The sequence below is a fragment of the Marmota monax genome, unplaced genomic scaffold (assembly GCF_021218885.2).
Source record: "Marmota monax isolate L192 unplaced genomic scaffold, Marmota_monax_Labrador192_F-V1.1 WCK01_AAM20220418_F8-fsc00139, whole genome shotgun sequence".
Classification (NCBI taxonomy): Eukaryota; Metazoa; Chordata; class Mammalia; order Rodentia; family Sciuridae; genus Marmota; species Marmota monax.
The window spans coordinates 746,564-774,382 of NW_026695226.1; the positions used below are offsets into that span (position 1 = coordinate 746,564).

The 27,819-nt window shown below is 34.5% G+C and overlaps 1 protein-coding gene and 1 pseudogene across 1 annotated transcript in view; both read right to left on the reverse strand.

The window, feature by feature from the left end:
* Positions 1 to 27,819, reverse strand: part of Elapor2 (endosome-lysosome associated apoptosis and autophagy regulator family member 2) — a 161,619-nt gene that overhangs the window by 55,332 nt on the left and 78,468 nt on the right. The window contains exons 3-5 of the mRNA XM_046435396.2: positions 7,594 to 7,789; positions 4,887 to 5,034; positions 1,601 to 1,687 (exon numbers count right to left, since the gene is read on the reverse strand). Coding sequence (XP_046291352.2) covers positions 1,601 to 1,687; positions 4,887 to 5,034; positions 7,594 to 7,789 — 431 coding nt within the window. The remainder of the gene's footprint in view (positions 1 to 1,600; positions 1,688 to 4,886; positions 5,035 to 7,593; positions 7,790 to 27,819) is intronic.
* Positions 23,932 to 25,262, reverse strand: LOC124086880 (catalase-like; annotated as a pseudogene).

Sequence of the window (27,819 nt, forward strand, 5' to 3'; positions counted from 1 at the left end):
TCATTATACCCCATAAGAGCCAAGTAGATGTTGCCGCCATGCCCCTGAACCTCTAAAACTGTAGTCTAAACAAACCTTTTTTTCCTTATAAAGTACTCAACCTTGGGCATATTGTTATAGCAATAGAAATAGGTTAATACAGCTTGCTTTTTAAATTACTTTAAAACAATACTGCAATAGCAATAAAATAGGACTGTTCTTATAGAATAACTTAACTCTTACAATTAACTGAACCTCGGTGACACTATGTCTAGTATTTGATCCCTAGTGTCTAGTATTTGATCCCTTTGCCACTGGAACATTTTTCTAATTATAAATTAAACTAATCTTCTGTTAAGTTTCATGCTGATACAGGCAAGTGAGCCAATTTTAAGGGCTTATTGTTTTGTCTTTTGCTACTTTTATTTTTGTATGCACCCTTTGGCTGGTCAAATTCAAGTTATGTAAAATTAATCAACCCAACTACTTCATCAGGCCTGAGAGCTAGAGAAGTTAAGTGCATTCAGTTTTCCACGTGTACTCAAAAGTGAAGAAAGCATATCTGTTGCCAAGGGCTATTTGTATTTTCAAAGCCCAGCTGACTGGGTGTTTAGATGAGTGAATATTAAGTGGTACCAACATTACTTTCAAACATACATATAAAAAGAAAACCTCTGCAAGGGTACACTGTGTTAATTATTCAAGGATTTGGCAACTGCCACAATCAAAAAGGCAAGAATGGATTCATTGAAACATAACTCAGTCTACATTACAGGCACTATGTGAGTCCCTTCCCAGACATCACCCCATTTAATTCAGCAACATTTCTCCCATTTCTGAAATGGAAAAAAAATTCAGATGCTAAGAGATTAAGCAAATCACTCAAAGAAATACAACTATAAGCCAGAGATAGATTTTAAATAGTGCCATACTCCAAAGGGAAAGTACCTCAAGTAATAACTGATTCACCAAATCACATATCTGGTAATCCTGCCTTCAAGTATTTAAAGAGATGCCCTGTGAAGAAATAGGTAGTTACTATACTTAATGTAACTGAAAAGAGTAGAATTTGACCACTGGAGGCAAATACATATGAAGCAGGTTGAAGCCCAATGTGGATGAATTTTGTGAAAATCAGAGAGATGTCCAACAATGGAGAAAGCACAGTGTCCAACAAAACAAGCTTGAAAATCACTTGCTGGGGACACCGAAGAGAAGGTAGGATGAAAGGAATTCAAAGATCTTTCCAATGACAAGTGACGATGACTGTATTGCATGAAACAGGCACATTTCAAAATTTACATACTTAGATTTTGTCAATTTTGTATATTGGTTTTGAATAGACTTCCTTCTTGAAAAGGGAAGAAAGTTGAAATATCATGGGAACAGAAAAAGAAAGAAATACAAGGAGAAAATAAAATGTAGGAAAATATAACCTAAAAAATAAAAAATATGAGTTGAAGAAACTTTGGAGCAATTTCTTCCCTAAATGGAAATTATCTTAATTAATTTTAAAAAAATTCTTTTTCTTTTCTTAAAATGAATGCTTAGAAAAGGCAGGGAAAAGGAAGGAGGAGAATGGGATTAGTAGAAAAGAAGAAGGAAAAACAAAGAGACTTACAGAATGAGAGCCCCATTCTCCATTGTCAGTGAGTTTTACCCACTTGTCTGTGGTGGTATCCATCTCCTGGCACTGATCATTTTGAATCTGTGGATTAAACACAGGGTCTCAGTAAAGATTCTGGAATAATGGCTTTCACTAAATTCCAGCACAGGCTGCAAGAATGTCTTTCTATACATACTAAATAATGGTGGCCACCAGTAATTCTCAACAACTAAACACACCAGAGACCTCTGGAGACAAAGTGATAGCTGCACATATGGGTGAGCAGTTCTAAGTAAACTGTCTCATTGAGACAAAAAGACTAGCCCATGAGGAGAGAGAGAGGGGAAACAATTATCATTGAAAATCATTACAAAAAAATGTACCCAGCTTATCAAAATGTTTTAGCAACTGCATTTACCAGGCAAGTCCAAGTATACAAAAGTAAACAAGATGATATGTGGATTCCTGAAAGTGAAATTTTAAGTTAGTAAGTAAAGACTGCTTTGTTTTCATTTCCCCAGGACTCAATGCACAGATTAAGTGGCCACAGCCAAAATGAAAGTTCCAAATTGTTATTTGGGGGTGTTATGGCTTGGATATGATCCCCCTGAAGCCCTATTAATGCAGGTGGTGAGATGATTAGTTTATGAGAGCTGTAACCTAATCAACAGATTAATCCATTTCATTTGTTTATATTTTGAAGGGACTGTTATCTGGGTGAGGACTGTAGACAGATAGTGTGTGGCCAAAGGAACAAGGGTGTATTTGGGGGGTGTGACTTTGGGGTTTATATTTCCTTGCTAGAGCCTCCCTTGCTCTTGCTGTGTCCTGCTCACCATGAGCTGAGCAGCATTTCTCTACCATGGCCTTCAGCCATGATGTTCAGCCTCATCTCGGGGCTACAACAATGGAGTCAGGGACCACTCCACTGAGACCCTTGAAACCATCAGCCTAAATAAACATTTTCTATTCTAAGTTGTTCTTTCAGGTATTTTGGTCACGGGCAACAAAAAATATAACACAGTGTAAATGTTAATTATTTGCCATTCCAATTCAAATGACTACAGATAATCTTTAACACCAAAAACCTTGACCTTTCCACTCAGTTCTTGCAAAATGCTTAAGAGTTAGGACAATACTCTTTCAGGTCTATGAAGAAAACAAAGGTATCCAAAAGTTAGGTCAACATTTCAGTATTGCAAAGTACTCAGTAACAGAGCCAAGTAAAAATAAGATCTCATTATCTGTACTTCTGCAGAAAGAAAAGGCTCTCTCTCTCTAAATTGTTTTGCTACTTTGGTCATCCTCCTGACTAATTTACAAACATTAAAATTTCTCTAGAAGTTATATTTTCTAAAGGCTTACTTATGAGAAAAAGGATCCCTTTACTATCTAAATACCAGAGAATATCTGCTACCAAGGAAATTTACTTTAATTGAATTCTTGTCTTATTTATATCATAAGCATACTGACTGTTTTCATATTTCTTTCATTCGGGAGAGGACATGGGTCCTGAATGTTCCTCTGTTGGGCAGTATATAGACAAGCTGAGAGCTTTTTATAGCTGAAGGCAGACATCATGTGTTACCGTGACGTTCCACCACCACTCAGATGACCTGAGCTCCATTACTCTTTCTGAAGCTAGTAAAGGTGTAATCTTGGTGCAATCACTTACTCTCTCTAGGTTTCAGTTTCAGCATTTTAAAAATTGGTTGGGATGAATGCTTCAAATTACATGATGCTCACATGTATAATTGTCAGAGCACAACTATATCTTTCAGCCTTCAAATGCTTCTTTTCTATTAACCAGGAGCATTATGACTGTGAGGTATTAACCCTCTGAGTCAATAAATTGCAACCTATAAAGCTGAAGCATCAATAAAAGGAGCATGAATTTCCCATCCCCTTTCAGACTAAAACCAGAAGAACAGAGGCACCATTGAAATGGAAGTAATGAAACATTATGCCCTAAGAGTACCCTTATTGACAGCTCTCAAGGGATTTATTGAGTATACAAAACTACAAAAATACACGTTTATTCTAACAATTAGATAACTGTCTTGCCTTTCAACATTATTTTAGTCTTAGCAATACTGTTGAAATGTCCCAATAGAAAATCATTTACCCGGAGAAGAGTTTTGCAAACAAAATGTAGCTTAAAAGGTAAATCTGTTTGAACACTGCTTAACATTTTAAGCTCATCAAAGGATATTAGTGCTGGGAGGCTCCTTCAAGTGTCCTCTCACACAAGGGAATGCCAAGGACCGGAAAGTTAATTTCATTGCTCAAGAACACACAGTTAACAATTATAGAGGCAGGATAGAGTCAGAATCTCTTGACTTCAAATCTAAGGCTCATAGTTTCCTGGAAAATATCTATTGCCACCAAACTTTTGATGTAAAATACCCATTACCAACGACAATACACATTTGTGTCAGAACTGTTAGTACATTTGTTCCTTAAATCTGGCGCATGGGAACATTTTCCAAGATATTCTCCCATTTACTACTATAACACACATTATTTGTATAAGAAGTCAATCAGAAAACATTTTCTCAAGTGTTTTGAGTCCATGCCACAATAAATATTTGCTAGATTAAGTACAGTTTACATAAAATAGTTACATAACTCCAGTCATTATTCTGTTAGTCTATCATAGTATTCTATATTCTATAATCCTATTTAAGATCAGATGCACCAACTATCGCATTCATAAATTTCTTTGGACTGTAAAAATTCACAGAATCAGAAAATATGTTAATTTCTCTTTTTTAAACAATTGCCTATGAAAACATTTAAGTAATTCTAATCAGTAAAAAAAGAATATATATGTATGTGTATGTGTATGTATATGTATGTATATATATATATATATATATATATATATATATATATATATATGTATATATATTTGAAACTACAAAGAGAAAATTAATTTAAAACTAAAATTGGCAAAATATATTTTTAACAAAATAGCATTTTCAGTCATAAAAAAATTAAGTTAAAATGAATCTTGGGGAAAATATTTGTCACACACAGTCTAAATCAGTTGTCTAATGAGTACAACCAGAAGCAAAACAAGCCAATATTACACTATAAGGTGAGAGTGCAAAAATAAAGAAACAATATTAACTATAAACTCAAATGCTATAGAAAAAAAATTAACTTTTCCTTTAATACTTACAGGGTCACTTACACACAAAAAAAGGAGAAGGCATATAAAGTGGAGTGCAACAAAGATTAAGGGAAATTTACAGGAATGCCTTTCAAAAAGTGGAGTCTAGAATATAAAAGGCCTTACGAAGAATTCAAAGAAGATGTTGTTGTCGACATACTGGTACTCAAAGAAGACATAGCCTGACTTCTTAAGGTGCACAGCATAGATTAGAGACACCGTACAGTCATCACGATTAGACTCTATGTAGTTTCCACGAGGGATCCAAGAAGAGCTGTGGAAACAAAGCCAAGATGCATTTTCTGTTAGTTTTCAGAAACCACTTCAGGTCACAAAGCTATACCCCAGATTCAAAAGTAGTTCCATCAGCAAAGCACAGCAGAAAACACCCCGAGCTTTTTCAGCCGCTCTAAGGCCAACTCCATTACTGAGGGGAGGTTCATTTTTTGATAGTACATAACTTCCTAAATAATTGAAGGTTATCTGAGCAATTTGCTATGAAGCTGCTATTTTTTCACCAAAAAAAAATTGATCACCAACAAGATAAACACTAACCCAGTAGCCTTAAGTGGAATTATTCTTTCAAACAACATCTTAAATTTTATTTATAAACACATACACACACACGGCAAATCTATGGAAAGGAAGAAAGAGTACCAATGATTGTACATATTTAGATTAACACACAATGTGTATTTTTTTCATATTTTAAGTCATTTAGAAAGTCATGCACCATAAGAAAGAAAACTCATCAATAACTGAGTTGGCATTTGAGTTCCTAAATCTTTTTGAGGTTGTGTCATTGACAAATGATTATTTAAAACAATCATTGTATTTCAGAGATTATGTTTCTAAATACATGACAATAGCACAAAAATGAGAGTATAGGTGTAACTACATTCTTATAAAAGTATAAAAACTACCTACACTATGATAAGAACACATATTGCAATTTCTAGCCTTCACAACCCAGTGTTAGCAAAGATATCATAAGATATAACAAAACTACCTGTAAGAGATAAAATTGATAAACTATTATTTTTTCAAATTTAACCTTCATGTTATCAAAGAATATCATTAAGAAAATAAAAAAGCAAAAGCCACAGACTTGAAAGCAGTATCACAAACACACATATATGTATCTGTCTTAATATACAGTAAATATTATACAAATATACATGTACAAGAACTCATGTCCATAATACACAAAGAACTCTTTTGGCTTTATAATTAAATCTCCTATATGACCAAACCAAAGAAAAAGTAAACAGAACATAAGATCACGTGGGTGGGAAAAAGGAAGGGAGCAGAGAAGGAAGAAAAGCATAGCAACATCAAACTGAGATTTACATTGAGAAAATTATACCAAAAGACACTACTTTGAAAAACCTCTACTTATCATTGAATTTTTTTGATGAATAAACTATTCCATAGGGCACATGAGGAAGCCGTGTCCATATCCTCTGATCTCCAAAACAAAGATCTGAGGTTTTGTAACATCCTACTAGTACTCTTCTCTAAGGAAATATTTTATTTAAAACACAGTGTGTGCACACACATTGCTGAGGTTTTGAAGGTGGTTTGTCCCTGCCAGATCCAGACTGAAATTAATAGCCAACTTAAATTGTGCTCTATATGTGTAATAAGGATTGTAATGCATTCCACTGTTGTCATGAATTTAAAAAATAATAATAAAATCAATTTTTAAAAAAAGTAGCGGAGCCACGAATAAGTGTTGGGTCATGGGATCTGAGCTCTCATGAATGAATTCATGTTTTTCTCACTATTTCAGGAGGTTGGCCCCTTTTTCTTCCTTTGCATATGACAACATGCATTTTCATTTTCTGCCTTGAGTTGAAGTTGTATGAAGCCCTCCTCAGATGCCAAGCAGATGCCAGCACCATGCTCTTAGACTTCTGGAACTATGAGCTAAATAAACCTATTTTCTTTATAAACTACTTAGTTTCCAGTGTTACAGGAAAAAAAAAGACTAACAATTAAACATAAAGAATAATAATATTATGATCAGCGGAGTATGATAAATCAATGTTGTTTGGCACAGTGAGCTGAAAAGAAGAGTGAAGGTAAGAAGAAGAGAAAGAGGAAGGGAAGGAAAGGAGAAAACACATCGTCTAGAACAGCTAAGTAATTGTCCAGCATCCTTAGATCACTGCCAACAGACTAAAAAGTAAAACTTCAAGGGTCCTGAGAAACCCCTCTTATCAGAAGTTAGCCAGGGGCTGGAAGTTTCATTTTCAAAACATGGCCACATAGTTACATAATCAATACAAGAGGACAGGAAGGGCAAAGCCCAAAGAGAATTATTTTGCTTTATTTTTTTTTCCTGAAACAATTTAACATGCCTCCAACACTGCCATAGGCAAAGCTATAATCTCCTAGGAACTACACAAAGGCCACATTAGTTATTTAAGCCACTTGCTCTTGCAGGAAATGATGAAGTCTAAATGAAGGTTATAAATTCTTCCTTTTGAAAGAAAAAAAAAAACAATTTGAATTTACCCACTAAAAATTAGAAAAAGGATAGTAGAAACATCACTGACTTAAGTTTGGTTATAAATATACTATGAGAAAATTATTTTTTTCCTAATAAACTTTATTGCATTTTTGTATACAATATCTATTATATCCTGAGGATAATTATCTTAAAGCTTCATGAAAAATTAGCTACATTATTTGTAATGACTATCCAAAAAATATGACTCTTTGCAATTAGCTTATCTGTAACCCCCATCTATGGTAAGATTATCCTTAACTTCTCTCTGGAAGTACTCAAGTACTCAGTCAAGATCCAAAGGCTCCTTTGGATTCTTACTTGTTACAGCCGTCTGGCCTGTTGTCAGAAGGGCCCACCACAGTGTCCATGAATGTTGCAACGTTGGAAAATCCTGCTGGCAATTCATCCCATTCATCAAATTTGATGCCACTGCCCAAGGAGTAGGTGCCTTCAGCACACTTACTGCATACCTGGTTCTTCATCTCTAGATACTCTCCAGAAGCGCAGGAAAAAGCTAGAAGGCAGAAGAATACACAACCCATTAGTCACTGGAATTCTCCATTAATTTTTCCCTTTATCCCATCACCAGAATTATTTTTATAAAACTGATCACATTACACCCTAAGAAAAGGCTTCCTTTTTTTATTGGTTGTTCAAAACATTACAAAGCTCTTGACATATCATATTTCATACATTTGATTCAAGTGGGTTATGAACTCCCATTTTTACCCTGTATACAGATTGCAGAATCACATCGGTTACACATCCACGTTTTTACATATTGCCATACTAGTGACTGTTGTATTCTGCTATCTTTCCTATCCTCTACTATCCCCCCTCCCCTCCCCTCCCATCTTCTCTCTCTACCCCATCTACTGTAATTCATTTCTCTCCCTTGTTTTTTTTTTCCCTTTCCCCTCACATCCTCTTATATGTAATTTTGTATAACAATGAAGGTCTCCTTCCATTTCCATGCAATTTCCCTTCTCTCTTCCTTTCCCTCCCACCTCTCATCCCTGTTTAATGTTAATCTTTTTCTCATGCTCTTCCTCCCTGCTCTGTTTTTAGTTGCTCTCCTTATATCAAAGAAGACATTTGGCATTTGTTTTTTAGGGATTGGCTAGCTTCACTTAACATAATCTGCTCTAATGCCATCCATTTCCCTGCAAATTCCATGATTTTGTCATTTTTTAGTGCTGAGTAATACTCCATTGTGTATAAATGCCACATTTTTTAAATCCATTCATCTATTGAAGGGCATCTAAGTTGGTTCCACAGTCTAGCTATTGTGAATTGTGCTGCTATGAACATCGATGTAGCAGTATCCCTATAGTACGCTCTTTTAAGGTCTTCAGGGAATAGTCCGGGAAAGGCAATAGCTGGGTCAAATGGTGGTTCCATTCCCAGCTTTCCCAGGAATCTCCATACTGCTTTCCAAATTGGCCGCACCAATTTGCAGTCCCACCAGCAATGTACAAGTGTACCCTAGAAAAGGCTTTTAATATCTGCCTTGTCACTATGTGCATTGCACAATCTGGCCCTGATTTTACCCAGCTCATCCCCTTGTCTCACCCTCTTACAATCAACAAAATGCATATCATTCCCCAAATACTTCATCCTCCCTCTTGCTGTGGTAGTCTTCTTTCCCAGAGATGTTGGCCAACTAACCTACTCTAACTGGTAAATTCTGTTCCCAGTTCAAAAAATGATTCTCTTCATGACTGAACACTTCAGTATACCAGGCAGTCATTTCTGCCTCCCTCCATGCCCCAAAGTACAGTCTCCAGAAGACCTCCACTAAAGCATTTCTATCTAGAGAGACCACTTAGCAGGGAACATGTGACCTTCAGCTCCGAGAAAAAAAAAAAAAGCCATTATTTTTGGATTCCTAGCTGTATCTGGCACATACCAAGCCTAAATAAAATGTTCAGTTAGGAGTGAGAAGTAAATATAAAGGGGCCACAGAAGGGCAATATGATAGCTAAACCAGTTATCTCCATTCTGAAGCCTCAAGCTTATGTTTTCAATGTTCTCAGCACCACCCTGGTCATATCTCCTGTCCACACCTACTTCTGATATCTTTGTTCACTCTGAGAACTGCACCTAGAGATGGCAGACATGGGCAATGTAAGAACAGTTAACATAGTTAACAGGGAAAAAGGCAGTTCTGCTGCTAAGTCATTATGCATTCAACAAATGCAAATCAATGTCCCTGAAGCTAAAGGCTCTGCACAGGGTGGTATTAGTGACTCAAACCTAGAAAAGGGCTTTCTAATCCTTTAATCAGGATACCAAAGAAAAAAGAACAAAATAAAATGTCCAAATTATCTGATGAAGAGAAACAAATCTTCCAGCAGAGAGTGAAGCAGCAAAGCCTCACGTTGAGGCAAACTTCTCTTTTAGAATACACTGAAAAACTTAGAGATAAAAACAAGCTAATTTTGAAAAACTAATTAAAGAATTAGAGCTAAAACCCACATTCATCCACTTACTTATCCACTGAATTAATATAATGCTTCTCTTCAAAAAACTTAATGCTGTACAATGAACTTTTAACATTCAGATCAACATCCCCAAATAAGTAAAACATTGGAAAATAAGGAAAGGTTAGGCAAAGAATATTGAATACCAGCTACATTCCAAAATTATCCTAGGGATGGAGGATACAACTCTCAGACCAGATTATACCTTGTCCTAATTTCATGATCTTGAATGAGTTACTTTACCTCTTTAGGCCTTGGTTTCTGTTCCTAAAAAATTAGATAATTATCACAATAGCTGTCTTATAGGGCTATGCTGAGAAAATAAATTATAGTATAAAGTGGTTAACTTAGTGCCTGGCATATAACAAATGCTTATCACATGTTATTATAATTACTACCAGGACAACCAGTAGAAACCGAGGTAAGGAATTTTTTTTTTTTTTTTTTTTTTTTTTTTTTTAGTTTAAATGGTTTATGGGACTTCTAGCAAACTCAGAATCACATGCTATTTCCCTATTATGATAAATGATATCACAAAACAAGAGCCAATATAACAAAGTCAAAAATTTTTGAACTATAGCCCACAGCCAAATCTAGCCTGTTTTTATAGTCTTAATAAGACAGCTATATTATTCATTTTCATATTGTCTATGACTCCTTTTATAATATAATGGCAAAGTTGAATAGTTGCAAAAGAGACTGCATCGTCCACCACAAAGATGAACATTTTACTTACTGATAAAGTTACCTTTGAAGACAATTTAGCCTGGGGTTCAAAACTGCCCTTTTAATTAATTAATAAGAATATTTTATAATATGTTGTTATAAGGGAGCATAAAAGCTAAAAAGAAGAAAAATTGTGTTTGAGGATCTTGTCTTTTAAACCAGTGATATTATTTTAGAGTGTTTATTGCCCTATTAAAAAGAACATCCTAAACTCTTTCAGAAGTACTGTTGAGTCAGAAGGAAAACTAAGAAAAAGTTGAAAGTGAATATACTGAGTCTTTATAATATACTAAAGTGTTGCACTTGGTACTTTACAAACAGTAAACTATTGTTATTCTTGCTAAATTTATACAGTCTCTGGGAACATGAAATTAGTAAATACTGAGCCACTTTTCCTAATAAAAATTCAGGATTAGCCTCTGGTCACAAGATCTCCATTTATTTCTGTTTAAAAATATTTTAGTAAGCTAGATGTGGTGGCACACTCCTGTAATCCCAACAACAAACTAGGGAGGCTGAGGCAGGAGGTTCACAAGTTTGAGGCCTCAGAAACTCAGGAAGATCCAGTCTAAAATTTAAAAAATGAAAACAGTTGGGACTATAGCTCAGTAGGAAAGCATCCCTGGATTCAATCCCCAGTAACAAGAATATCTTATTTAATATATATTGCTGATTTATTAACATTGAACAAACAGACAATAGCCCTACAACTCACGCCTCAAAAGGCTTATAAAATATAAGCCTTATAAAATATTTTCTCCAAAAGGCATATATCAGCCTTCTTTGCTTAGGATAACTATTCAGTACTTTAGCACTATACTTAGAGGGCTATTATAAGTGGCAGAATCTCCTAAGTAAATACATAAAATGGTAAAATCATGGCAACTAAATGGACCACAAAGGGATATTTGTTTATCGTATGAGAGATCAAATAAGAAGTCATTCACCTTGTTCATGGGTAACTAAAATATCTTACAACTCTGTAAATGACTAAAAACTTTACATGTACTGACTTCAGGGTCATGAATAAATCACAGCAAATGGTCAAATTTGCAAATTCAGGATCCTTGAAAAATTAGGATCAATTGTATTTACAAGAGACCTGTGAAGAAGGTTTTATGCCCATATACCAGATGAGGAAAGTAAGCCACAGGATATTTAAATAACCTGATTATAAAGGTAGCCAGTTAATAATCAGTAAAGTTAATATTCAAATCCTGGTCTCTCTTATTCCAAAGGTGTTACCCCAAAGAAAATTTAATTCGAGCAACCAGCTAATAAAAAAAGGGTGAACAAGTCCAACTGAATTCATGATTGTACTTCACGTCATTTTTCATTTCCTGTCCTTAACTCTTAAGCAATGTTCAAATAAATTATAAAGCAATGAATAAATAAAATTTCCCAGTTTTATATTTATTATGGAATTTTTAATGCACTGTACCTAAAACATGCATTTGAGATATATTTTAGAAGTTCCTAACTTCCATAAATCTAATGACTTTGCCTATGAAAGGAAGACCATAATAATAACTATCTCAAAGAACTTTGAGAATAAAATACTTCATTTAAAGCATCTGGCAGTGTACCATTCATAGAGACACAATAAATATTAAATACAACTATTAGTAATATAATACTAATACCTACTAGATACACTTTGGACTTCAAGGGATTGAGTTCAGGGGCCTGGGAAATACATTTCAAAAAGATCTTGGCTACTGGATTGATGATATTGTATTTCTTCAGAACAATTATATGGTCAAAGTTAAGATTAGGCATAGGGCCTTTAATAACACAGGAGAACTAAAAAGTCTAAAGCTTTTCACACTTTAATAATTTGCTTCTCCTCAATATTTTCTTTTTCATCCTCATAGCCAACTTCAGAACCACACCTTCTTGTTAAAATACAGTCGACTCCATGAGTTTATATCAGCAGCACTGCAGACTCATTTGGTAGTCACCAGCTATAGTCAGATTTTCTTCTTCTGATATCTTCTATGTCAGCCTCAGTAATTTTGTTTCAACATTGCTACCTTGGCATTTGGTCTTTGATTGGATTAAAAGAATCCTTTATTATTATTTGTTATCTCAGGGACTACATTCTTCATTCAAATATTTTTAGAGTACCACTCAGGACATTTTCAATAGGCAGGATGATAGCTATTATATTATAGCTGTTAACTGTTGAGGGAACTGACCATGTCAATTTAATCAATTAGTCATATCTGAAATACTGTTTTTATTGTTCAAAAACCTTGGAATACTAGAGTAACTTAACTGAAATAAAGATAAGAAAACCCCAAAGTTTTGATACAATAAAAAAAAGACCTTCTTGGTTTAAGATCACATACTACTTAGCAGTGGGCTCAGACTGGGATTTCACATTCTTTACTGAAGTATCTCATGGAAGAGAGATTTTTTAAACTCAGCCCCTTGAAGTCTAACTGCAATCAGGAGGCCCCGGGCTGCACTCACTGTTCTTTTGTTCTTGGTTTTATGCCTCTTCTCCCATTATCTATTTCTGCTACTATGAATCTGTAAAGGTTCAAATATGCAGGTGTGAGGAATCAGATATAGAAAAAAGCATTTGTCCATCACCAAGTAGCAATGTCTTGGGCAATTCACTTAATCCTCTGTGTCTCCATTCACATGCATTTTATTGAGAACATCCCTATTCCTTTCTCTCTGGTAGGATTGCTTATGGTGGTCTAGTGAGAGACAATGGAGCCACTATCTCTGTGGAAAGTAAAGAGTGATATGAAAATCCAGAGCATTGCTATGATCATACATAGACCAGAACAATGAGCCAAATAAGTTACTGAACTGAATCATAAGCTGATTTTCATCTATGATTTATGTCTAACAATAAAGAGCAACTATTTTTAATCTTTTTATCACAGGGCCTCTTAGATTTAGCTTTTCTTCCTCCAGAGACTTCATGCTTTGAAAGGTTATGGTTATCAATTACATTTTTTCATAATTCATTCATTTTTGCTCAATTTTTATTATTAAAATGTTTTCTAAACAGCAAATTGAAATAATATAAATAAAAGGACTTCTGACTTACTTGTTTAATGAGATGTTGATGATATAATGAACCTATGTAATTTTATACAAGAAAATATCTGGGAACCACACTATATTTAATTTATTCAGCAAAAATGTCCTGAGTACCTAATATTTGTTAGGCAAATACTAGGCACTAAGGATATTTTGGTAAATGAGATAGAAATTGCCCCAACTCTCACAGAGCTTCTATGTTAGTCTGGACTAGACTGGTCTCCCTCTAAAGAGACCAAATTTACATTTCTCTAAGCTTAAAGTCATTGTAAAACCCATTTTATTTATCAACCTAAGATAATAGCTAAGTACAAAATAATTACGTATATTTATGGGGAATGTTAAATCAATTCCAAAATCAGGAAGAGCCAGTGTGTCTATTTTTATTCAATTAATTAGACTCATTTAAAAAGATGAATAAGATTAAAGCCATAGACATTTTTTGTTTTGACTGTACAGAGAGGTACTCTTGCAACTATTATACTATTACTCTCTACCATTAAGGGCAATACAAAGAAGAAATATAATGTGTACTTTGTAGGCCTCAAAAATAAATCTTACTTCTAGCATTCACGTAGCCAATTAATTATGATTATCAGATAATTAATATTTTATGTAGTTGTTGGGTTTATTATCATGATTCTTCTCATAGAAAACAAAAAGAAAGAAGGAAATTGTATCTAAGAAAAGCTGAACAGCACACTGTGGCCAGCAAATCTCAGCTCTTCTTCCTTCCCCAGTGCCCATTATGAGGATGATACGTTATTGCTATATTTTTAAGTTTTTAGTTGTGAAATTCTTAATCAGAGAAAAAACATTTTTATCCCCTATTTTGCAAAATGAAACTGAGACAGGAGGAAGCCAAAATGCTACATTACAACAGGCCACTTCTTGCTGATGTTCTCTAATTCACTTCAAACCAGTTTTTCATGGCTTGTGGGAATATTTCTTCCTTTTCACTGAAAAGTCTTTTTTAATCTTTTTTTAATATTTATTTTTTTAGTTTTAGGTGGATACAATATCTTTATTTTATATTTATCTGGTGCTGAGGATCGAACTCAGTGCCTCATGCATGCCAGGCGAGCACTCTACCACTGAGCCACACACAGCCCCCTTTTTTTATTAATCTTAAGAGGATATTTTCTTGTCAAAATATACAGGGTTGCAAGGAAGACTGGATCTACCATGCTCAATTTAAGGCTGGATAGAGATAATGGAAGGCAACACTGTTGAAATTCTAATAGTGGCAGACACTGCAATGTTCCCACAAGGGTAAATATTAATGAGCATGAAGAAGCTATGGTAGTACTTCCCTATAATTTACACATTATGGGGTTTGAGGCATGATTTTATTTAAGACAGATAAATCTGTGATACACAAATTCTATCAGAATGACCCAATAGGACTTCTGAGTTTATGTGATCCAAAGCATCCTGATTCAGATTTTTAGTTTTCTCATCTGTGTGACCTTGAGCAACTTTGTTTAACTTCTCTGAAATATTAGTAGCAGACTCTCCATGACTTCTCCTGGTACCATGCAACCCAAAGATTGTACTAAGCTGAGAAATCCAATGTGTTCATTTCAAGTGAAAAATAACAACACTAAAAAATCACTCTGCCCCAGAGGTCAAAAGACATCAGTTCTATTCCAACAGTACCACTGAGCCACATTAAGTGACATGCAGAAAGTACTGTGTAAATTCAGAATGACACAACTAAATTAAAAGAGCTGGATTGTTAGAGCTGAATCCTACCAATAACATTCTGGGATTTTTCACTAAGAACTAGGGATAACGTTGTAAGCCACAAAAATGTCACTTCTAAGTTCTTAGTTGTACAGTTCTTAGAGAAGCAAAAAAAAAAAATAATTTTCACCTCTCATTTTGCAAAACGAAAGTAAGACAGGAGGTACACAAAAGAGCACATTAATAAAAAACAAATTCTGGCTAACATTTTCTAATTCGCCATTCTCTGAAAAGAATATTTTAGCAAAAGTATTGCCTCTACCTCTCTGAAAACTGAGCCTCACATCTGACATCCTTTCCAGTGGGTCCTCAGAACCCTCTCAGGTAGAACTAAAAAATTACCACTGCACTTCATATAGAGGATGGATCAGTCACAAGCTTCAAAGAATTCAACCCCTGGCAGGGGGTTGAACATCACAGATAATCTACATTAAACTAGCAGAGCCTATACAAAAACTTTTCTCCTTTTAATAATCCATGCTAAAGTAGTTTTAAACTTGAAAAAAAAAATTAAAAATACAAATGTATTTTATTGTGGCTTCTTCACATCAATGCTTGATACAAAAGGAGACAAACCCTAGTTCATTGTGCACAGGATAACACAAAGAATGTAGAAAAAAGAAAACAGTGAAGGTTAGGGGAAAAAAATATTCAGAATACTTGATGAGGTTACCAAGGAGAACAGATCCAAATACCTATGAAGTCAGTTCTCTCAACTTCAATTCTGTCCCAAAACTTTGGTTCTTATGTTGAATGTTTCCTCTTCCTCAGAAAGTGCCACTCACCCTCAACTATCCTGATAGTCTCTCTGACCTCAATTGCAGTTTTAAGGACTCAGTTCTTTAATCTCCTTATAAAACACTTTTTTCAAAGAAGTTTCCTCAACTACAGCTCCTACAAAATACCACAATCAATATAAATCCTGCTTGTGAGCTGTTCCCAACAGTTTTTATCTCATGTCTTAAGGATTCAACTTGTGCCAGCTTTTTAACCACCACTGTGTTACTGAGAAGATTCAACTTCAACACTCTTCCCATCTGCTACTCAAACTCACCAACTAGGCCTATTGAGAATGCCTTGTTAAATAATGAAAGCATATTGTGTATCATTCACCAACAATATACTAGGCATAGACTTCCCAAACTAAGTAACTCCTTGAATGTTATTCTCTTTCTGAAAGTATATACAACTAAGAATAAAATCTATAGAAATAATTAATTTAAATGATCCTGTAAATATATCTGAGCCTTCAATGCCATATTTTAAAAAGCCCATTTACCTATCAGGATATCAGAGTATCATTTCCATCAAGAAGGTAAAGTTAAAAGAGCCTCCAGAAGGGTATGAAGCCTTGTTCAACATGCACATGTATTCCAAAGAGGCAGTGCCCTGGGATCAAGATGGATCCAAGATGCTCAACCTCCTGTTTTCAAATCTCACCTATCACCAAAATATATGGCTTTAGGCTTTATTTCAGTTCCTCAACTGTATTTTTTAAGTAAGTAGAGGAGGTAATAAAAATACTTACTTGCATCATCAAATTACAGAACTTTCTTCAGTGTTCACCACAAAGATACTCACAGAATTAACACAAATTGCCCAAAATGTGTGGCTGAATCCTAAATCAGGACCCAATTTTGCACATAAACCTTACAAGGGGTCAATTGTTTTCCAAGGTTATTCATCTGGTAACTGATGAATCTAAACTTCAAACTTATATCTGCATTACTATGAAGTTGTTTTGACTCTCTGAGCATCCCTTCCTCCTTGGTAAGATCAACCTTGATAACATAAATCCATCAGGGATTTTAACTCCTATGCTGCTACTAATTTATTGTAGTTCTATTGAAATGAAAGGTCCTGAAATTCAGGAATTTTTTTCATTTACTTTTGTATCCGTCTTGTCAAGAACACAGGAAATATTCAACAAAGGTATATTCAATGAATGAAATAAGGCTCAATAAATAACTGGAATATTTTGCTCAGAAACAAACAAGTCAGCTACAGGAAGGGCTTTAAGCCCAGAGACATACCATAACTGACTACCAACTGTGGGTGGTTGTCAATTGAACAGTGCAAAAGTGCTGCAACTAGAACTCAAAGAAAATACATGAAATTAATTAAATCATAGCATAAGTAACTTAATACAAAAATTTACTAGATTAGCCAGGCATGTATGCTTATCTTTTAAATTTGTTATTGGATAATGACAAATTATAATTGCATATTAAGTGTGGTATACAAAGTGATGCTAAGATATATATGTACAATGTGGATGACTGAATCAAGTTAATCAACATACCACTCCAAATACTTATCATTTACTCATCCTGACTAACTGAAATATTGTATCCTTTGACCAACATCTCCCAGTCTCTGGTAACCACCGTTCTACTATCTGCTTTTCTACCACTTCAATTTTAGATTCCACAAATAAATGATAATATGCTGTATTTGTCTTTCTGTGCATGACTTGTTTCGCCTAACACAATGACTTTCAGGTTCATCCATGTGGTTGCAAATGATGTAATTCTCCTCTTTTTCATGGCTGAATATATTCAATTGTGTGTACACCCCACAGTTCCTTTATCTGTTCACTAGTTGATACTTAAATTACTTCCATAATTTTACTATGAATAATGATACAATAAATATGGTGGAGCAGTTATCTCTTCAATGTACTTATTTCAAATCCTTTGGGTAGATGCCCAGATATGGATTGCTGGATCATGTGGTAGTTCTATCTTCAGCTTACTGAGGAAACTCCATTCTATTTTCTATAATGGCTATATTAATTTACATTCCCACCAATAGTATACAAGAGTTTCCTTTTGTCCACATCTTCATTGATTCTTGTTATCATTCATCTTTCTGATCATAGTCTTTGGAACACATGTGAAATGATACCTCATTGTGCTTTTAAATTAAATTTCCCTAATGATTGCTGATATTTGACATTTTTTCACATACCTATTGATCTTCTTTTGAGAAATGTCCATTCAGGTCTTTTGTCAATATTTTTTGTTTGTGGTATTTGTGTTTTTGCTATTGAGTTGTTTGGGTTCCTTATATATATGAATATTAATCCATTATCAGTCTAAAACATTTTTTCTTCCATTCTATAAGCTGTCTCTTCATTCTGCTGTTTCCTGTACTGTGTGATTTTTCTCACTTGTTAGAATTCCAGATGTCTATTTTTTTGGCTTCGTTGACTGAGATTCTGGGGTCAAATGTGAAAAACCAGTGTCCAGACCAATGTTAAATGGTTTTCCCTATGGTCTTCTAGTAATTTCAGGTCTTATGTTTAATAAGTTTTTAGTCTATTTTGAGTTGATTTTTGTATATGGTGTGAGATAAGGGTCCAATTTCATCCTTCTGCATGTGCATATCTAGTCGTTCTAGTATCCTGTATTGAAGAAGCTGTTCTTTTTTCATTATGTATTTTTGGCACCTTTGTCAAAAATCATTTCACCACAAATGCATAGATAAATTTCTGCACTTTTTAATTCCCTTGGTCAATTTGTCTATTTTGAAAGCATATGTATTTAAATTGTGTTTTCTAAAAATAATATTCTTCAGAAATTAGCATAAGGGATCCTAATATACATTAGATAAAAGAGTCTATAATTGGGCTGGAGCTGTAACTCAGTGGCACGCTTGCTTGACATATACAAGGTCCTGAGTTCTATCCACAGAACCAAAAGAAAAGAGAAAAAAATCTTCTGTTCTCTGATCAAATACATTTGGGAAATGGATAAAATGGAATGCACTTAAAACATACAGGAATGTTCTATAAATGCTTAAGTTTCTTAGAAATTTCCTATAAAATTTAAATCTCTTTCTATTAGGGAAATGCAGTATGAACAATTTTCCATATGTTCCAGTACTTTACCAAAGAAAATCTTGACACACATTTCTGGTTTACATGAAACATTACTTGGGATTAGTATTCCAGGGAGCAGACTAGGAGAATGATATGCAATTGCCATTCAGTGTCAATGTGCCGATAAAACAAACAATGTATTGAATCCTGGGGGGGAAAAAATCTGTGCTTGAAAGGTCTATCACTCTAAGTAGTGTATTTTTTTAAAATCTCACCCAGTAAACCAAAATCAATTCTCTTATCGTGGGAATATTTCTCTTCTTTCACTTCCAAACTGGAATAAAAAGCTATTGACTCAAACTGCCACCATTACTCTGCTCACTCCTTGAAAACAAAAACAAAACAACACGAAACCCACTTAATTGACATATAACTTGCTGTATATTGTCAACATACACAGTATGATGAGTAATACACCCATGGAGTCATCACCACAATCTATTCCATAAACCTATAAATCTCCTCCAAAGGCTTTCACTCACTCTTTGTATTTGTTCTTCTTTTTGTATGAAAGAACAGTTAAGTGTAAAATCTGCCTTAACAAGTTCTTAAGCACACAATACAGTATTGTTACCTAGGCATGATGCTGTACAGCAGATCTCTAGGACTTACTCATCTTGTGTAACTGAAACACTATAGCCTTTGACTGCCATCTACCTATATTCCCCTCTCCCCAGCCCCTGAAAACCATCATTTCACTCTACGCTTCTAGAAGTTAGACTATTTAGACTCATAATGTCATACAATATTTGTCTTTCTATGTCTGGCTTAATTATCATAATGCCCTTCATGTTCATCCATGTTGTCACAAATGGCAAGATTTCTTTATAAAAGTTAAATAGTATTCGATTGTATGTGTATACCACATTTTCTTTATCCATTCACCTCTCAATGAACATTTAGGTTACTTCTATATCTTGGCTATTGTGAGTAATATTGCAATGAATATGGGAATGCAGATATCCCTTCTATATCCTGATTTTAATACCATTGAATATACCCAGTAGTGAAACTTCTATATCCTTTGGTAGTTTTAATTTTTTGAGGAATCTACATTTGGTTTTCCACAATAGCTGCACCAATTTACATTCCCTCATTTGCATGTAAAGGTTCTTTTTCTCCATATCCTTGTGAACATTTGTTACTTTTTAAATTTTTTTGGTCATATCCATTCTAATAAGTGTGAAATGATATTTCATTATGGTCTTGATTTGAATTTCCCTGATGACTAATGGTGTTAAGTTCCTTTTCACATATCTAATAGCCATTTGTATGTCTTTTTTTTTTTTTTAAACCAGGGGCACTTCACCACTGAGGTGCATCCCCAACCTTGTTTTTGTTTGTTTGTTTGTTTACTTTGAGACATGGTCTCCCTAAGTTGCTAAGGGCCTCATTAGGTTGCCAAAACTGGCCTCAAACTTGTGATCCTCTTGCCTCAGTCTCCCAAATCACAGGGATTACAGGCATGTGTCATAACACCTAGAGTATGTCTTCTTTGAAAAAAAATGCTTACTTAGTTCCTTTGCCCATTTCTATATTGGGCTATTTGTATTTTTGCTATTAACTTACAGAGTTCCATATATTTTAGAAATTAAGGCTTTTTCAGATATCTGGTTTACAAATATTTTCTCATATTCCATAGGTTGCCATTTAATTTCATTAATTATTTCTTTTGCTGTGTAGAAACATCTTAGTTTGATGTAATTCCAGGGGTTGATTTTTGGTTTTCTTGCCTGAGCTTTTGGGTCAAATCCAAAAAAAATCATTGCCCAGACTAATATTGTATATTTTTCTCTATGTTCTAGTTTTATAGTGTCAGATCTTACATTTAAGACTGTAATACATCTTGAGTTGATTCTGCTTATGGTATAGGATAAGGGTCTAATTTCTTTTGCATGTGGATACATGATTTTCTTGGAATCATTCTTGGAAGACACTATTCTCTCTTATACTCTGGAAAATTAGCTGACTATATATGCATGGGTTTATGTATGGGCTCTGTATTCTGTTTCATCAGTCTATTACCTATTTATATGCAAATAATGCTGTTTTTATTAGGGAAGCTACATAATATATTTTGATATTAGAAAGTGTAGTACCTCCAGTTTTGTTTTGTTTTTTTTTCTTTTTGCTCAAAATTGTTTTGGCTACTCAGGATGTCCTGTTTTTTTCTGAATCTATTGTGATAATTGTGAATCTTAAGATGTTTTTCTATTTCTTCTTTAAAAAAAATGACACTGGGATTTTGACAGGGATTCCATGGAATAAATCTGCTGGGTAATATGGACATTTTAACAATAATAATTCTTCCAGTCCATGAGCATGGAATATCTTTCCATTTTCTTGTGTCTGCCTTAATTTCTTTCATTGGTATTTTTAGTTTTTCAGTGTACAGATCTTTTATTTCCTTCATAAGGTTTATTCCTACCTTATTACTTTTGGCATTTTTGCAAATGGGATTGTTTTCTTGTTTTCCTCTTTGGATAGTTCATTGTTAGTGTATAGAAATATAACTAATTTTTATATGTTTATTTTGTATCCTATAAGATTGCTCAGTTCATTTACTAGCTCTATAAATTTTTTGTGTATGGAGTCTTTAAAGTTTTCTACATATAAGATCACATCATTGTCAAAAAGAGATATCTTTACTTCTTCCTTTCCAATTTAGATGTTTTATATTTCTTCTTCTTGCCCAACTGCTCTAGCGAGGACTTCCATTATGATGTTGAATAAATGTGACAAGACTGAGCATTCTTGCCTTATTCCGATCTTTAAAAAAAGTTTGTTTTTTTTTTACAATTGTGTATAATGTTAGCTGTGGGCCTATCATATATGGCCTTCATTGTGTTGAGGTAAATTCCTTCTATATCTAATTATTTAAAGTTTATATCATAATGAGTGTTTATTTTTTCAAAATGCTTTTTCTGAATCTATTGTGATAACTGTGATTTTTTATTCTTTGTTCAGTTAATGTCATAATTGAGTTGCATGTGTTACCATCCTTGGATCCTAGGGATAAATCCTACTTAGTCATTGTGTATTATTCTTTTAATGTGCTAAATAAATAATTCACTTTTCTATTATTTCCTTCCTTCTGCCAGCTTTGGGCTTAGTAGTTTGGTTTCCTTTTTCTAGTTCCTTGATATGTAATATTAGGCTGTTTGAGATCTTTCTTCTTTTTTAATGTAGGCATTAATCACCATAAAATTCCCTAAAACTGCTTTTGCTGCATCACATAACTTTTAAAATATTGTGTTTCTGTTTTGTCTGTCTTGAGACATTCTCTGATTTCCATTTGATTTCTTCTTTGACCCAATGGTTGTTTAGGAATATGTAGTTTAATTTCCATGTATTCATGAATTTTTCAATTTTCCATTTTTCTTCTACGTACAGACTTATTGTAAAAATGCAAGCAATTACAAATCAGTCTGTTGCAAAATCAATATTGTATTAGAATAAATGTAATTCCAGGTTTTAAAAAAATGAACCTGATCAATTACAGACAGCAATAAACACTAAGCCACAATGGTGCTAAAGTTATCTTCTATAGACATTGGTATATTAAACGTATTTTCCCTACAAGAACCTTAGAAAAATAAAAATTTCTGAGTGGATCATTTTTGCCTTTTCTTATTTTACAATGACAGCCATATTTTTATATAATAAGCTATGTTAACATGCTAATTTCACCAAGATAATTTTCTTATCAAATAAAATCATATTTCTGGCTAGAAACTTTCCTTGTACCTATTTTAATGAATAATTCAACCATCAAAAGCAAATATATATTTCTTTGAAATGACTGTTAAGCCCTGACCTTCATTTTCTCCTAGAGAAATAACAATAAAAATCAGTGTTACATTATTTGCTATAGAAACCTGGATTACCATTTGAAGATATTAACTTGCATTTGTGCATTTGGATAGGAATCTCCCATCCAGCCATGAGTGGGTCACATCCATCAACATTATGCTTTGTTTCAGAGGCAGACATCTCCTTGGCAAAGCACTTGGCTCTCTGGCCTCACATATTAGCTTCCTCTCTTACATCCAAGTAAGACTCAGACTACATAAAAGTCTGAATCATGTTCTCACACTTCTCACTGCTATATTTGTCCAAAACAGCCTGGACATAGCTCCATAGGCATTATGGACATCAGTGAAGTCCTTGACTACTTTCTTCTAGATGAAAAGTTATGTGTCTTCTGACGGCCAGCAGTGTTCTCACTCAGGAATTTCCTCTACTCTTCACTCAACATGTCCACATAGAATGTTCATACCTGAGTGGCACTGTCATCATTGGCACTGTCAAAGCACAGAACATCTGCGGAACATTCAGAAGAGTTGTTCTGGAGCACTAAAGCTATTGAGAGAGTAATCTGGAGAAGCACCCTGATTGTTGTGCATGCACATGGGCACAGGCATATCATAATCATAGATGGCTACTCCAGCACAAAAGGGACAGTTCATGGGTATCCAAAGACATCTGGATTGCAGGTGGTAGAAGTGAATGTCAGGATAGGAAAAGGTGTCCCTGCAGCATTTTGTAAGGACTGGGAAGCATGTTGCTTACACAAAGTCCATCTGTTCAACCTCAGCAAAGTAATTAATTGGATTCCAGTATAAGACCAATTTACCAACTGGGATAAAAGGATTATGAGGTCAAACCTTAGTGACATCAAATGGATTAAATGGAAAAGTTTCTGCCTGATTAAACAACATGACCAAGATGTAAAATTTCAAGAGGAGGAACTGTGGGTGGTAGTGGTGTTAAAAAAAGATCCTGGAAGGGCTGGGGTTGTAGCTTAGCGGTAGAGTGCTAGCCTAGCGTGTGCAAGGCCCTGGGTTTGATCCTCAGCACCACATAAAAATAAATAAATAAAAAAATAAAGATATTGACAACTACAACTAAAAAAATAAGTATATTTTTTTTTAAAAAAAGATCCTGGAAGCCAGAGTCAGCATTTTCCTGGGAAATTCTTGCTGCATTTTTAACAGAAAGGTTTTTTAATGCCCTCATCAGTCTTATATTAGAATTTACAATAAAGCGCCTCTTCATTTGCATTAACCAGCTTGAAAGTGTGTGATCCATATCCACTCATGTACTGATGTCCATTAATCCCTTGATCACTGGATAAGAAAGAAACCTGATCAGAGACTCAGGAAGTAGGTTCCAGAAGTCTCAGACCATGTCCAGATCTTCAGGTATATTTGGGGATTTCTGTTTCAGCTATGGTTCATTGATGGAAACAATATGGCATCCCTGATGAAGAAAATGAGAGCATTATTTCCAACAAGATTCAAGTTATCATCTTCTGTGTAAAATTTCACTACAAACCCACAAGGATCATGAACTCTGTCAGTTGAGCCCAATTCTCCAGGAACATTAGAGAATCAAACTGCACTGAGAGTCCCCTTTCTAATATGCACAAATATCCTTGCCCCAAAGTATCTGGTGATGTCATGCATGAGCTCAAAGTAGCCAAAGGCCCCTGCTCCTTTAGTATCCATGACTTTCTAAGGAATTCTCTCTTTGTCAAAGTGAAAGTCTCTCTCTTTTTTTTTTTCATCAGTGAAAACCACAATACACATGTAATCGTACTTATGTAAAAGTAATGTCTCATTGAAACCACATTAATTCACTAAATCCTATATGAGAAATACAATACAAAAGTAACTCAAACACATGTACTACACATTATATACATATACATGCACAAATATATCCATAGACAACCATTTCATGTCATACATTTGATAATAATGATTATTTCATATGTATTATTGATTTGCATATTATGAATTCTGAAGTACAAGAGTAAACAATATCCGCAAGACAATGATCCATTTAATGCTTACACACCAAGTGAATTATATTTAAATTGTCATCCTTAATTAGACTATGATGTTAGGGTTGTAACTGAAGTCTAAGACTCAGAAATATTTGAAAGGGTAAGCAATACATGGCACATATTCCCCTTAAAATGTGAGAATATAAAAGAGATATATTATGTTTATTTCTCTCTCACTGTTTTAGACTTGTCTGAAAACACATAAAAGAGTTCTCTTCACATGTCATCTCCAAGGATATCTAGGTCTTCACTTCTAAGATTTAGTTTGAGGCCAAAGGGCCCTGTTTCCAAAGAAAGATTAAAAGAGACTATCACCCAGGAAATCACTCCAGGAGGACCATTGTTTTTGATGATCTAAGAACATCAAAGGATGCTTAGAAGGTCAAGAAGAGATTGTTAGAAATGCTTGTGCTTCCAGGATAAAAGAGGAGATTGACCCAATGGTGGAGAAGCCACAGGGTTAAAACTGGGGCTGTATTCTCTTGGTTATTATTACAAAGTGTTGTGATGCAGAAATGAGATTCTAATCACAAGACCCTGAAAGGTGAGTGATACCCACAGACTTGGGAGAAGCAGTAAAGTTACCAGGGCTGATCCTGGAACTAGCAGAGAGGAGGAGAGACAGGAGGTCATCTAAGGGGCCTACACAGAGCAGCAATATGAGACTGGTAAGTTTTCCACAGAGGAAGGGACAAGAGGGTAATAGGGACCAGTACCCATAAATAACTGAGTCCGTGACTCTGAGTTCTGTAAGCTTGGATGCACATATACCCCAGGGTTCAAGCACAACAAAAACTGACATTTGACTTCTCATTAACTTCACTCAGAGGAGCCCTATGGCCAGATTTTTATGTGTCTTTAAAAAAAACCAAATATGTAATACATCTTGCCCATCAATTTTCTGAAAAAAAGTTACAACTGCTAAATAAATATTCCTAGAATCCCCTTCCTCAGGAAAGCCCTCCAATATTGTCTCTTTTTGCAAAAGAGGAAAAGATCTACACAACTACATTTTCAAACTATGGGTTTGAGTCTATTTAGAGACATTGGGATCTAGGGAAATCATGTCCTACACAACCATTGCCTAAATATTCTTCATTTACTTGAAGTTGCCCTGTTCTGCTTTTTAATTTCCTTTTTCAGTACAAGCCAAATGCTGGGCACACCAAGAGAGCTTTATGTCCCCATATGAAGACCTGGAAGCACCTCAAGGCTGCCATCTTCATGTGGCAAGTTAGCTCAGTGGATATGAGACAGGCCCTGGAATCAGACATGTCTGTACTTGAATCGGAGATCTGACTCAGCCAGGCCATATGAACCAAGGAAAGTTGTGTCACTACCTAGAGACTGGATTTTCTCATCATAAAAAATGGAAACACTGTCCCTAATCTGAAAATCCAAACTGCTCCAAGATCTGAAATTCTTGGGATCAACATATCACCACAAACAGAATGTTTTGTACCATGAAATTGTTTTGTGCACCAAATTCTTTAAAATTCTTTGTATAAAACTGCATTCAGGCTATGCATATAAGGTTTATATAGGACATAAATGAATTTTGTATTTAGACTTGGGTCCCATCCCCAAGGTATCTTATTATGCACATACAAGTATTCCAAAAGTCAGAAAAAAATCTTAAATCCAAAACACTTTTGATCCCAAGTATTTCACATAAAGGACAGTCAACCTGTAGTAGCTACCTCAGAGGGCTGTTTTAAGATTACAATGGAATAATGACATATAGCACCAAGTACAATGTTTGGCACATAATCACAATTTGAGAAATGGTAGTTATTATTAGCAACAGAAAATCTAAGCCATTGAAATAATCAGTTATTATTACCCTAACCATCCACAACAAAACACTAATGACTGGTAATGTGGTAAACAACATGTTTAACATTACAAATTAACTGTGCTTCTAAGTTAGTTAGATCAACTAATTTACTTGTAAAGTTTAAAATAATTTTTCTTTACCATAAAATGAAAAAGTCATAGACTTAAGGTCATATTACAAACTACCAGAGCAAATATATTATACAGGAATATTTGAAAATTCTGAATTTAGACAAAAAACAAAGATTAAAAAATGTCCCAGCCATCACATAAGTATTATTGTTTTTAAAATAACTATCATTTTTTTTTTAATTTTTTATTGTGGGTTGTTCAAAACATTACAAATTTCTTGACATATCATATTCCACACTTTGATTCAAGTGGGTTATGAACTCCCACCTTCACCCCATACACAGATTGCAGATTCACATCAGTTACACATCCATTGATTTACAAATTGCCATACTAGTGTCTGTTGTGCTATCATTTTTAATGTAAGTAATAATTAAAAGTAACTTTATTACTAGTCAGAGGTTTTAGAAAAGTTCTTGCTGGAGGGTCAAATTCAAATAATCTATGGACTATTACAATAAATAATGAACAAGGGTCTCAAGCAGCATTCAGTTGGTAATAATTACTATTCAGGCATTAATTCTGTAACAGAATTTTGAAACTTTGCAAATACACTTAATCAATAGTGTACTGCTAAATATTTAAAATCTGGCTGCCAGGGAAGAAGCCCTTAATTTGGAGCAAATCTTCCACCATGGCAGATTTCAAACTGACAAATGGATCTCCACATCCAGTGGTAGCCAGAACCACAAGATCATGCAAATATGGAGTTACTACTCATAATGGTTAGATAGTCTGACAGAATTGAGTTGTTTACAATGAAACCAAGACATCTGCCAAGTAAAAAGTATAGATAAATACCATACAGATGTTCTAGGAAGGTAGCC